General features: G+C 33.2%; 1 protein-coding gene across 5 annotated transcripts in view; it reads right to left on the bottom strand.

The window, feature by feature from the left end:
• Fhos (Formin homology 2 domain containing) overlaps positions 1-14,412 on the bottom strand; it is a 100,118-nt gene that overhangs the window by 8,280 nt on the left and 77,426 nt on the right. For 3 of the 5 annotated variants that reach the window (XM_088267159.1, XM_088267142.1, XM_088267166.1), the window contains 9 exons: positions 11,812-12,191; positions 11,428-11,714; positions 10,867-11,111; positions 9,909-10,037; positions 8,998-9,222; positions 7,920-8,114; positions 7,077-7,585; positions 1,795-2,007; positions 1,113-1,235 (listed from right to left, as the gene is read on the bottom strand). In XM_088267159.1, coding sequence (XP_088123285.1) covers positions 1,113-1,235; positions 1,795-2,007; positions 7,077-7,585; positions 7,920-8,114; positions 8,998-9,222; positions 9,909-10,037; positions 10,867-11,111; positions 11,428-11,714; positions 11,812-12,191 — 2,306 coding nt within the window. The remainder of the gene's footprint in view (positions 1-1,112; positions 1,236-1,794; positions 2,008-7,076; positions 7,586-7,919; positions 8,115-8,997; positions 9,223-9,908; positions 10,038-10,866; positions 11,112-11,427; positions 11,715-11,811; positions 12,192-14,412) is intronic. The other 2 variants (XM_088267151.1, XM_088267174.1) reach the window with 2 other exon arrangements.

Raw genomic sequence — 14,412 nt, 5'->3', positions numbered from 1 at the left:
TTGTCATATATAAAAAAAACTTGATTTTTAGGAGATCGTTTTTAAAGTTTAAAAATATTATAAAATGTATTAAAAATAAATATCAAGCCACTTATTGAACTTTTTATTGTGCAACAGGTCTTTTAAGGTAAAACCTGAATGTTTTTTCTCCATGATTTTTTTTAAAGTATATTAAAAAAAATAATTTAACAATACATTTTCTTCAAAATGCAAAAACAACACTTTCTGCCCTGTAGCAGGTAAATATTAACACATTGTAGTCGGGCGCTTCGAACAATAGACTCTAGCGGCCTATAGTGGGTGTTTTTCGCGATTAGCGGAAAAATATATCGCTTTCTTAAAATTGACACAATTTCTAAACCAAATAATATTTTCGATTGAAATTTTCAAAGAAATCACATATGACATTTGATCATCAAAAATAAATTATAATCATAATTTTTAATTAAGTATTCCGTATTCCACAATTTTAGAAGCATTATAAACTATAAAAAATAGTCTTCCCCTCCGAGGTATCATTCCCTATACAATACTAATATATTCAAATAATAACATACCAAACAGTAAACAAAGTAAACAAAACAGTGCGAGCGGTATGAAAAATAGTCCGATACGTGAAATGGCTCAAACTAAACTTGAGATTGAGATCGCATAAAAACTCTAGATTTCTGGGGATGCCTTTACAAGCGACACACTAGCCAATCCGGACAAGACATCTCAAATAACGTCAACAGACTATCGCCTAGCACCCAGGTAGCAGATTACCCTTCAACGCGTTTTATTTCACGCTGATAACAAACCCGTATATTGCCGTTTCCCGCCGATAACCGACAGTCGACAAAAACGGCATTTGCCGTGTCCCGCAGTTGACCGACAGTCCGCGAAAAACGGTAAATGCCGTGTCCCGACGACAACGTGTTAAGTTAAAAATATGCCGCTTTTACTGGGATATAGTACATTTTCTTGGCATTCCGAAAACATACACAACTGAAAATTGACGATTTTTGATAAATGACGTTGTTGAAAGGAGTGAGCGATATGTGACTTTTCTGGCCGAATACAGATTACAATTTTAAAATTAAAATTTTAAAATTATATTTTAAAATACTAACCTCTATAGATTCGAAATCGAGTTTAAATACCCAAAGTTTAAGCCGGGCGTTTAATTCAGAAATCGATGACAAAGTTAGTAGAAACTGCTCCGCATTTCCAAGGGGAATAGATGGGTTTGAAACCTGAAATAAACAATCTTAAATTTTAATCCATTTTTGGCATAGAACTATGTATGTCCTTTTCCCGAGTAAAAAATAAATTTGACATGAAAAATGCCAATCATGATAAAAAATTAATACAGTATGCTATAACACGCTTGCATTCTTGACGATATTTAATGAAATTCTTTCAAATACATCCACAATATGACAGTTTCATAATTTTTATGACAAAATGAATTTTAATTTAATTAATTTAAGTGTGTTTTATGATAATAATTACATATAAGTTTATGTAAGAGTTTTAAGTAAGATTCTATATATATTATTATGGAAATAGATTTTTGTAGGTATAATAAAATGACATATGGGTGAATCTGGAACCATCGGTTGACGACTCCTTCTACTGCACATTTGTATGAAGAAATCGCTAATAATAATAATTCAATAAATCATCCATACGAAAAATCTATATGAATGTTGATTTATTAAATAAAATGCCATAATATGTCGGTACAAAGTGTGAAGATATTTGATTTGTTTTTCTGTTATTTATTTGATGTATAATAATACGGTGCCTGACCTGTGCCTCCTGGATCTTCAATGTCTCCTCTTCAGACGGGAGCATAGCAATCAGTTTGTCAATCCCTTCCCGGGTCAGAACAGTGGCGTCCATTTTTATAATGGCATTCTTGATTGCTTGAGGAGGGGGCAGCTTCTTCAGCAAAATATTAATCGCATTCGATCTCTTGTGGTCCAAGACAATAACTTCCTTATTTTTATTAATCTCCAATTGCTGGCGGGCAAACAAAACATCAACATTAAAATTCAGGGAAATAAATAAATAATGAAATTGTTTCCTGTGCCACCATTTTGTTAACCATGGAACTAGGTTGCGGATTAGTTTTACCTTTTATAAAACCTCTACGAATGTGTATAAAACCTCCATAAATAGAATCGTAAATATTAAAGATAGTTTAATAGAGAAATTAGGTCTATTGATGGGGAATATATTGATATAGAAAATTTGTGTTGATATTCGTAACATGGGTTTATTGAAAATGTTTTAAAGTTATTATACTTGTAGATAAAATACATAAACATCAATTGTAATTTAAAAAACTGTTATATTCTATACTTTTATATAATTAAAAAAAAAAAAAATAATAAATAAAATTTTATAAAACATACTGGATATTTATATTAATAATCCAAATAAGTACAATTCTCTTACATATATTAAAATAATCTTTTCAGTATTACCATATTATTTTAGTCTATACCTATCTCCTCCATGCGCATTAGCGCTTTTGTCCACAGTGCCAGAGGGCCCGGGTTCGATTTTCAAGGGGATTATAACAAACTTAAGTGATTTTCCGTTCTAATATTTATTTAATATCACCCTGGATAGGTACCTGAAGCGTAGGACCGGTCACCGATTAAGATAACACTGTGACAATGTGATGTATCATTGGGTGCGGATAACGGTTAGGAGAAATAATGTCATTTTTTTAGCGAAGGACTTAAAAACTAGCATTATTACTTTTAGTAATTTAACTGTATACAGATATCGGGGAAAACTACTGATTTATCTCATTTTCTATTAAATATAATTTTCACAATTCCGTAATATAATTTACAGTTTTGAAATTGAGCTCACTGTCATAAATCAAAATGAATATTATATTTGTGGATCAATGCTATTGTGTTTCTGATGCAAGCAAATGCCTACGCCGGATATACAAATAAATAAAATTGCATATTCTCAGTTGTTTATTTAACAGGGTGACAAGATTAAATTGAAATAATTATAAAAATCTTTAAATCTAACGTACTAAACCACGGAGATGAAAGGGTGTCATTCACGTGGTATAGCGTAAACGTAAGAAAAAAGCTGATTTTTCATTATTATGTTAAGACATTGTATAAGAATTATAGAAAACAAGTAATCGAATTAGAAACATCTAGATTACAGTTGACATCAATTGAAACTATCCATGCTACAAACACGACTTAATATTAGTCAACACCACCAAAACTGATATGATATTCAAGTAAGAAATGAATACATACTCTTACTGAATGAAGCATGATTACACAAAATAGCAGTAGTTTGAGTAGAGGAAGACAGTTAAACGGGTTATAGTAGAGGATGAACCAAGGTGAGCATTTTGTGATATCCGTTGGCAATCCATTGGTATTGAAAGAAAGAGTCATCGTGTCTGGTAAACACTTGTGTATACGTAATCTCAACACATAATATTTCAATCCTCGAATGTTATTTTCTCTGGTACAAAAGATAATTAAACAGTGATTGATTCTCTATCATTTTCCACAAGTACATAGGGTAAAACAACCAAATTAGTTCAGAAACCACTATTTAAACTAAAAATGGAGATTTCACAAAACACCAAAAGGATTAGGGATCAAATTTTAATAAAGTTGGAAAAAAAATAATAAACAACTTACATCCTGAATTAATTTTGGACGATCCATCAGATATCCCAGATTAAAGCACATGGAAATAAAGTGAAAAAGACATAAGTTTTTGCAACTAAACTCGGAAGTGTTTCCAAAAAGGTAAATATAAAACGCTGATTGAAAATAAAGCTAAATACTTTAGCGACAGAGTTTTTTTTCTTTCGGTATTGAATTATCATGGCGTAATATTTATAAAAAGTAAGTTGAATTTTTGAAAATATAATTTTTTTAATTTTAAGACCGAAGGATTGGTAGGTCTATTTGCACTAATCTATGTGCTTCTTTCTGTGTGGTCAGTCTGACTTATGCTGTGGAAAAAACATTATTGGACAAATATGCAAATTATATATTTATGAATGTCTGTATGTTAAATAAAAACATTAAAAAATCATGAGTGTTTGTTTAGTAATGTTTATGTCTGTTATAAACAAATAATATATTTAATTATATATAAATAATTAAACAACTAACTATCACGCCGCTTTCCGCAGAGGTAGGCAAATAGAAAAGAACGCCATTCCACTCTATCTTTGCAAACATTCTTCGCCTCCTTCCACATCCATGCATCTCTTCATACATACCCGCCGATTATTTCGACTGAACGGACCCAGCCACTTTTAAGTATTTGATATACCCGATTGTGATTTCAAGTTTTCCTCGGTCTGCCTCTGCTTCTTTTTCCAGTTACATTCGCCTCATAAATTTGTTTTGTCGATCTTTTCTCACTCATTCAATCCACATGTCTAAACCATCTCAATACATCTTTCTTAATTTTGTGACAATGCTTATCTCACTCAGCCTTGCATTCTTTATTTACATAACCATTCAAATATCTATCATATAACATTTTGCCGCACATTCGTCTAAGAGAACGCATTTCGACTGATTTATTCTACTTTCATCCTTCTTTTGCCTCTCCATGCTTCGCTTCGAAACATTAGAGTTAGAATCAAGATTCTGTTATGTACTGCGAGTTAAGCTTTCGCTTATAGGTTTTTATTTGCCATAACTGATTTAAGTGTATCATTAACCTTGTTCCTAGCATTTACTGTCCTTTCTATATCTTTATCTTTCATGTTTATAAATCTTTTTTTTTCTTTTCATTTCATCTTTTCAGTCACAAATACTAAAAAATCTAAGCACTCACTTTTCATCACATCACACATTAATTTTTCAATCCATACGTCCTCTAACATTCCACGTTGCAATCCTGCATTCTTGCGTTATCCTCCTCTTACCCCCGCAGGAAGAGCAACAGGGTTCCGAGCCTCAGCGCGGCTATTGATAGGCATCTTTACTCATTTCTCTACAAACTACATATTTTTTATATATCTACTACACACTACATATAACTCTTATATCTATCATACTTAATTAGAAAAATAGTTATATACTGGCATCACTAGCATTTTTGTAAAAGTAAAATTACCACAAAGTTAATGCTTAAAATATTAAAAACATTAACAAAATTAAATGAGTTTTATATAATAAACTAAATTATATTCACAATGTTTATCCATTTAACAATATTTAAACTATAGTTTATGGCCTAACTAAAGTTCACAAAATACTTTATATAAATTGTAATTTTTTTACCTATATATATTTATATATATATATATATATATATATATATATATATATATATATATATATATATATATATATATATATATATATATATATATATATATATATATATATATATATATATATATATATATACAGTGAAACCTCTATCTATCGTTTTTAAAGGGACCTATTGAAATTAACTATGAATGCAGGAAAACAATGAAAGCGGGATTAAGAAATTTATACACAAGGAGATGCTATAGAGTAAAGATACCGTCCTCTCAATCTGAATAACCATTGGTAGGTTCAAATTCTAAGAGGAATACAACGTTTAGATGTAAATAAATGTATTTATTAAAAAAAAAATACAAAGTTGAACAGAATCAAAAAATATTAAAGTTTATTTTTTATTTTAAATAATCTGTGATCGACATTTGTTTTTTTTTTTACTGTTTTATTTCCGTAAGTCAACAGTATGTTTTCATCTTTGCAATTTTTTTTTCGGCATTGAGCGTAGAAGAAAGTTTTTAATCTTTCAAAGAGTGTGCATGCTTCTGAAAATAAAGGTACAGGCAGCAGCTCCTCTTCATCAATATTGACCTCTCCTACTGTATCCGTCAACCTCGCGTCACATAGGCTTTCGATAGTTTCTATCCCACACGTTGGAACATTGTCATCGAATGTAACAACATTGAGGAGAATGTAAAAAAAAACAGCCAAAATATATCAAATATGCAGCATAATTCTAACGATGAATGCGGTAAAATGGTGATAGAGAAACAACGATCAATGCGATCTATTTTTGTATGAAATGTATTCGTGGTAGAAGAAATAAACGACATATCCAGGAAAACGATTATTTAATGAACGATAGATAGAGGTTTCACTGTATATATATATATATATGTATATAGTGCACGTAACTGATTTACCAAAAGCCAGATAACTGTCACACTACTTAAATGTTACTTTTACATATTTACTTTTTATACATATCTGATATGAAATAAAAATAGAATACATCTCTCTATTTTAAACTTATGGGATCACAAGCCCAATCAATTCTCAAATATTTTTTTTTACTGTTGTTCTTATTATTCCGTTATGTAATTTTTCATTTAAGCAAATTTAAGAAAAGCATTCGGTGTCTGGTCAAAATGTATAAAGAATAAGAAATAACACAATGCCAAGCTAAGAACACAACAAAAAGGCAGAGAATAAAATATTTACATTTTTTTGCCATATATATAATGCAACAATGATAAATAAAACTTTAGTCATGTATGTACATTGTTTTTAATGCTGTATTATTGTGTATTTTGCTTAATGAAGGTTACAGTAATTATTCATTTGTAACAAAGATAGCACCAACATTGCTTGGAATAAAACATATGTAAAATGATATAAGAAATTGTATATGGTTGAGTTCTTTTGCACGCAACAGTGCATACAGGATTGCATCAGGTACATTATTAAATTAATTGTTAATCACATGACGGCAAGGTGATCAGTCCTGCGCTACAGGTATCGGTCCAGTATCATATAAAATAAATATTAGAGCAAAAAACCTCTTATGATATTTATTTAGACTTTTTGGAAATTGAACCCAGGACCTGGTAGCCAAACGCGCTAACCTCCACCCTATGGAAGCGGACATCATTATACAGGAGTGTGTATAAAAATACTTCTCTTATATTCAAATGGTTTCTATGGATTTCACCGTAAATTAGTTTTTTGAAAAAGCAGGTCACTATGTTTGTTACGAAAGATATTCTTAAAAATGTTTTTCTAAATGATGTATGAAAATGTTACCTTGATAACATCTTTGGTCCGAGATTCGAAGAGATGCTCCAGGATTTTAGATTCGATCTTCACAGGTACAATTTCATCCCAAATGGACGTTGGCTCCGAACTGAATGATTTTTTGACTTCGTTGATTTCCCTCCAGAAGAGCTTTATTGTCTTTTTTGACTTGTTGTGATATTCGGGAGGAAGAGTGGACATGTTCTCTTGCGCGCTGGAGGGCTGCGGGGGCGCGGAGAACTGCGGAGGGAGCGGGATGCAGCCGGGAGGAGGGGGCGGCACATTGTCCGGCACATTGTGGGACCTGAAGATGGGCGGCGGGGGGGGAATCCAGCCCTCGGATCTCGAGTTATTGGACAGATTCTCTTCGTTGTCGGCACTAAGATCCGTGAAGTCCAGATCCTTAAGTCTCAGTGGTCTGTCGAGAGACGCAATGATACTATCCCAACTAAAGTCGCTCTCCGTTTTCTTAGCTTCGCCTTTGTTTGAAATCTCGATGGTGGGACTCCTCACAATGCCTGAAATAATAACAGTCAATAGTTCGAGTGGTAATCCAAAATAAAATATGGAAGTGGGAATCTTAGTCAACCGGTTGTCGAGATGAAGCCATCTCTTTGACAGAACAATGACTATACTGGCATACTAATAACTCTAATACCACATAATTACCATACACTATTCACACAATTAAAATTAAACAAAATAATAAGTTCACTAGAAAATATCATAATAGAACAAATAAATAGCTATTTCCACTTTCTTTTTATAAAGCGGAAAAGTTTATACAGAATTAATCTGTACTCGTAATTATTACAAATACAAGTTATAATTATTACAAATGTAAGGGCTTACTTTTAGACTTGGATTTGGCTAACCCCTTCATGGCTTTTGATATCACCCCGGTCATATTCTCCACGAGGTTGACCTTCCCATCTTCAGTCTGATTTCTGACTGCGGACGGAGAACACAACTTCTCAGTTATATCCTTCACAGTGCTCTCCTTGTCGATCATAACCATTGGTTTTTTTAGATTCAGGGGGTCATCGTCTGGAAGAAAAATGTATTCATTCAACAAACGCCTTACGGATATTACGAGTAGGAAAATTATACGCGGACTGGCAGAGCAATAGCTCTGATTTAACTTGTTGTAAAAGTTAAATCAGAGTAAGATTATAAAGTAAAACACATTTTTTATATTTTTTATTAGTTTCACCTTCTCGCACGGAACTAAACTGGCTTCTCTTCAACCAGCGCATAAATCTTCAATCTCTCACGCTTCTTTATAACATTATTCACAACCCCAATGCACCTAAATGATGCATTTACTGCCATGTCATCTTGCTGAAAATTTTATATACCTCTCAGATGTCTATCACTTCATTCTTCCCAAGAAAGAACACTCTCCATTCCTCAACATAACACATCATTCTTCAGTAATTCCTTCTCTGTCCAAGCGGCCAAACTACGGAATGAATTACCTCTCCTTGTAAAAAATGCACCTTGTCTAATAACTTTTAAAAAACGTCTGAGACATTACTATGTATCTATCTTAGATTCCTAACTGTCCATCAAACCTCTTCCCTTAGTTTTTCCCTCTACCCTCTTCCCTAAACTCCCTTTTTCTTTTACCTTCCTTATTATCATCAATTTGTAATTTATGTTTTTTTTTAATGTTCAAGTACTATCTATAAAAATAGTCACCATTTTGATAATTTTCAACTTGACCTTTACTTTCGCACACATTTTCAGGAAGCAATTAAGTGCAAAAATCGAGGGCCGCCTGTATTACATTGTATTACATTCATACAAAAAGGTTCCATTTCATACGAGACATTATGTGACTATTGTCAAAAATCCATGTAATGGGAGGGCATATATGACTAGATGTATGGATGTTGAGGAAGCTAGGAGTAATACAATAAAAACTTACTGATAATCTTCGGTTCCTCGTGACTGGTATCTCCATTTTGATTAAATCTTCTCACCCACTGCCCCAAATCGGCCTTCCCATTTCCTTTAGGAGACTCTAGTAAGTCCATTTCGTCCATCTGTTTATTTATACAGTTTACCGCCAATGTCAAATCTTTAGATCCGGAATGTCCCAAAGTTCCGTTATGAATTCTCTGTTGCAATCCCGATGTGTAGATTTGATGACCTGGAAATGAAAAAGATAAATAAGCTGTATTGAAACAATATTTCAGAATTTAAAAAATCTCAACTACACATATTTTCGTGTTTCTTAAGTGCATTAGTATATCAAGTAGACGCTTGACTGTGAAGTTGGGGCCGCAGTTCAATTCCTGCCGATTGAAAAATATATGCGATAGATTTATTTTCTAGAATTCTCACCTATGCTTAAAAAGGCGATAGCTATTTAGTTCACAAAGTTCTGAACAGAAGGCAGTTTTGACTGAGATACAAAAGTGGGTGTTAAAAAACTCCATATATAAACATTTGGAAATTCAGCAATATGGATGTGTTAAGACAAAACATATCTCCATTTCACTAGTGCCACGTATCGCAATTGAGTGCTTGTGTTGAATATAAAAGAGACACATGGTAAAAATGCTAATTTTATGAGTAATTTTTTCATCTTAAGGTTTAAACTTATCTACATATTTGTTATTGTCATTAAAAAGAATTATTTTCAAGAAAATAAGAAGAAAATAAGGCATAAAAATGTCATAATTGAGCCGTGTGGTAGATATGACACAACTGATTTGAAATGCGATGATCGAGTTTATGACATGTATAGATGTAGATATTCATAGATGTAATTTTTAAATAATGTATTAAAAATGTAGTTTTAATGCATTTTTAACTTCTTTTTGCGGTACTTACTTGGAATTACTGATGGAATGTCGATAAGTTCATCCTTTTTGTTCATGGATGACAATTTCTGTTGTTCTTTAATAAATTCCTTGTGTCTCTGAACTCTTTCTCGTCTTCTTTGAAGGGACATAGCTACTTCTGTGTTAGATGGACCGATCAATCATTATTATTATATACACAATTACAAGTCAACCATCCAAAAATACAAAGCAGTCTCTCAAATCAGATCTGATAAAATCATACAGAAATGATGCATTTACTGTCATGTCCGTCGACATGTTATTGGACGAGACCGAGAAAGTCATCATACGAGTATCTAAGTCCATAATTCATTTGGTTTTGACATAGTATTAAAGGCCATTCGAACTTTCTGATATACTTATGATGATTTCAGGATACTGAGTTACTGCTTGATACATTAGATTTTATTAGGTCTAATATAGCAAAATCATGCGGATCAGATACATTTAAAAATTCATACATTTATTTAAAAACAAAAAAAAATTTTTTTGGAAACCTTTTCTAAATATTATCACTTTTTTTTTAAATCCAAAAAAAAATAATTTTGATTTTTTTATATATAAATAATGGGAGTGATATGGTGTTTTTAAATAAATGATTCGGTTACTACAAATAGGAGATTAAAAATTATTATTAAATAAATTAATATCAAGCCCTTCCCGGAGAAATTTAAATCCTCATATTTAAAAAAGAAATTTATGTCAAACATATTTTGATTGCATGTGATTTCTTTAAAAAAAATAAAAACATGATTATTATCTGTGTTATAAAGAAAGTTGATCAAAAATAAAAAAAAATTCGGAAAGCTTCAAAATAACTCAAATTGGTGATTATGATATTTCACCGGAAAGGGAAAATATGATGATTTGAAACATCGCCTCAACAAAATGATCAAACAGTGTTAATTTAGCAAACAAAAAACCAGAAAACTGATTAAATGTGTCACCTTTGCTATCCCGGAAGGACTCCGAGGGTTTCATGGGCTGCGGGGTGAGCGGCTGGTCCTCCTCTTCATCCGCCAAGGCCGACTGCAGCAGGTCCTGGTTATACCGAGTGGCGCTGTCACAGGAGTTCCCGTTGGTGACTCCGGAAGTAAGTCCGGAGTAGTACCTTCTCGACTTCCTTCCCTGCTTCGAGTCCTCCACCAACTTGCGGTGACGCAGCTTTTGCCGAATGGAGTCGTCCAGCTGTCTGTTATATTGATGAGAGTAAAACGATTCATTATAAATGTATTTGTATTGACGTACTTTAGTTTTATTCCCTATCTCGTAGGCATACACACACTCACACCTACATTCACACATATAGACGCTTTCTTACTTTAATATTTTTTACAATGTTTGTATTTCGCATTCTGTAGTCTGTGGTAGCGAAGTCTGGATGTTGACTAAGAAGGAAGGAAAGAAAGAAAGCGTTTCAGTTGTGGTTTGGGAGAAGGATGGAAATAATTAGATGGATAAATACAAATTTATAAGAATAAAAATATTTAAAAAAACATATTAATTACCTAAGGGGTGCTCCGTTTTCGTTTCCATCTTCGTGGGCTAAGACTGCTTCATAGATTTGGAATTGTCTCAAGAGGTCCAAGTCGGTTCCCTGTTTGGACATGTATCTTTGTATGATGTTGCATATGGCTTGCTCCTCCAGGCAATCAGTCTGGTTGTAGTACGTGTCCTGGTCTGGTATCCCATTCAAGCAGTTGTTGATCAGAGTCATAGCATAGATCAGCAGCTCGGTGTCGGATGCGTCGTAATCCTTCAACAAATTCATTATGTTCGTCCACGGAGGCAACCCCTGAAAACACAATGTTAGATTATACCCATATCGCTATTCCCTTTGATCGGTCGGAAGACATTGCAAGAAGCCTCCAACAGGAGCCAGACACGCATACCTCGCTAGAATCCACCGCCTGGATGGCCTTGATGAGGAGCAGGCAGTTGGTGTCGACGTACTCCACGAAGACGAGCAGCAGCTTGAGGGTGGTCTTCACGACGAGCCGGAACTTGGACGCGATGAGGGAGTAGAGCCACTGCAGGCTGGCGTTGTGCTCCATCACCCCGTTCATGCCATCCACGTAGAGCATGACCTGGCCGAGCGCCCGGAGGATGTAGTTCTGGTAGTACTGGTCCGCGTCGGCCCCCACCCGGATGAGGCAGTCCAGCCCGTCATTCTGCACAAACTCGTGCACCAAGTCCTTGTCCTCTTGGAATATTTGCTTCAGGGAAAACAGCGCCCGGCGGAGCTCGCGCCCATCAGAATTCAGCAATTTCTCTACAAAAAAAAAATTTAAGCCATTTTAAGTAATCAATTAATTAATAAACAATTATATAATTTATATTAGAAGCAAAAGCTTGTTGATTTTTCATTTTATAATTAAAGTATAACTTTGTTTTAAAATCACTATAAATATCTTATTATAACTTAATTAAAATGTCTACTGGTTTCCAAGCCGCTTAACCGCTTCTTTTTCAAAAATGATTAATACTATTAATACTAGTATTAATTCTAGTTAGTAGAACTAGTGACCTTACAAAATGAATCCTACAATACTGCATAAGTATAAAGATGTTGAAAAACAATAGGTGAATGTTACACAAGAGTACAAAGTGATCATTTAAGCCAGCCAAATGCCAGGTCGTAAGCCCCGGGATGCACATATCAACCAAGTTTAGACATTTAAGATTTTTTTATTGTATTTATACAAATCCGAAACACCAACAATTTCGCTTACGGCATTGGTAATAACTTTGTTTAATTACATATACAAAAAAAACTTGCATAAGACCACTTTTTTCGGTTTAATAACACACTAAGGACGGGTGTTTTTTACGCCTGTGGACCGCTGGTGACGGGATTCGATCATAGTAAACAAATAGTTAAGACATTAACAAAGAGATTGGTTTATAATATAAATAAATATGTATATTTTTTTATTATTCTTTCTTTTCTCACATTGAAATGAGGCCGGAGCAGGGTGTAAAAATACCCTTCTTTTTAAGCATTAATAGACCCAACAGGTAGAAATACATTACCTGTCCTTAGTGTGTTAGTAAAAACATGACTAGTTTTGAGATGTTACAGATGTTCTCATCAATAGTGAAAATGCAAACTTTTTTGTATTCTTTTGATTTTTTACTCTTTACTTATTCAATATTACCCTGGCTGATCACCTCTTCTTCATGTGTTCAACAACCAAGTAACACTCCTGTTCAAAGCAGTGCCCTATGCCCCATTGGGTGCAGATGAGGGTTAGAAGAATAATGAATGATACTGATTGTCTTGCGCTTTTAAATCTTAATTTAATGCGAGGTAAAAATTGCCTTTAATTGTTTCGCCCTCTGAAGGTTTTCAAATTTCAAAAGACTGCACAAACCATTTTATTGTTTTTGTAAAAAGATCTGTTCATACTTTTTCAAAATGACGCTTATGCCCTGATGTTTTCCAGCGTCCATTGTATATTAAATGTAGTTAAACAAAAATAGTTCTTGGTAGATTGTATAATATTTGTAAGACGTGAACAGGTGCAATTTATGTAGGTAATAATTACACGCAGCGGAACGAATAGCCGACTAAAATAAAGTTGACATATATAAATAGAATTCTTACACATGTTAGACATTTGGGAATATTCCAGTACTTGCACAATGTAATAGTACGTGTTCCCACTGGAATATTCCTAAGTATTTATTCACTCGCTCATTGGCAGATGGCTCTGAATCGAGGGATATGATCGTATTTTCGGATTAGACTGATTTTCAGCATAGTAAAATTATTCTGCTGAAACTGTCATTCGGTTTGATGGCCGGCAATCGTCAATATATAACATCGAGTAATGGCCAGGTATCGAAAAGGGGTAAATAAATACAAGTAAAAGTATGTTTACAGTAGTATCAAAACATTGATGCGGGTTCAAACGCATTTCCGCACGTCATATTTACATTTTTGACAGTTACCATAAACTATAATAAAGTCTAGCCATGCGTAATGTTACGTTATTTCGAGTAGATCAATAATAAAACAAACACACTATAGACAATTCATGAAATATTGCACGCGTAATCAAAGAAATAAATTATAATATTACGAGTAGGTCCATATTTTTTATACAAATGCTAGATTTGCTCTACTTTACAGTTATTTAAATCAACATTTTTAATGATCTCTCCAGATAGATGAATAAGTTGGTTAAATAAAGTGTTTATTACTTTCGTAAAACTGTAATAACTGAAACCGATAGTCAAAGTGACTATCTTGAACGAACGAAAGCAATAAAATGTTCAAAAATAAAAATAATCAATCCAAATTTGTGCATATTGTCATTAAACATGACGAAACAACCTACGCATTAGTTTTATGCATATCGCTCACTCCTTTCAACAACGTCATATATCAAAAATTTTGATTTTTCAGGAGATCGTTTTTAAAGTTTAAAAATATGATAAAATGTATTAAAAATAAATATCAAGCCGCTTATTGAACTTTTTACTGTGCA

This window comes from Brachycentrus maculatus, unplaced genomic scaffold (assembly GCF_059751285.1).
Source record: "Brachycentrus maculatus isolate JH-2025_06_01 unplaced genomic scaffold, ASM5975128v1 h1tg000018l, whole genome shotgun sequence".
Lineage (NCBI taxonomy): Eukaryota > Metazoa > Arthropoda > Insecta > Trichoptera > Brachycentridae > Brachycentrus > Brachycentrus maculatus.
This window is presented reverse-complemented; position numbering and strand designations above follow the sequence as displayed.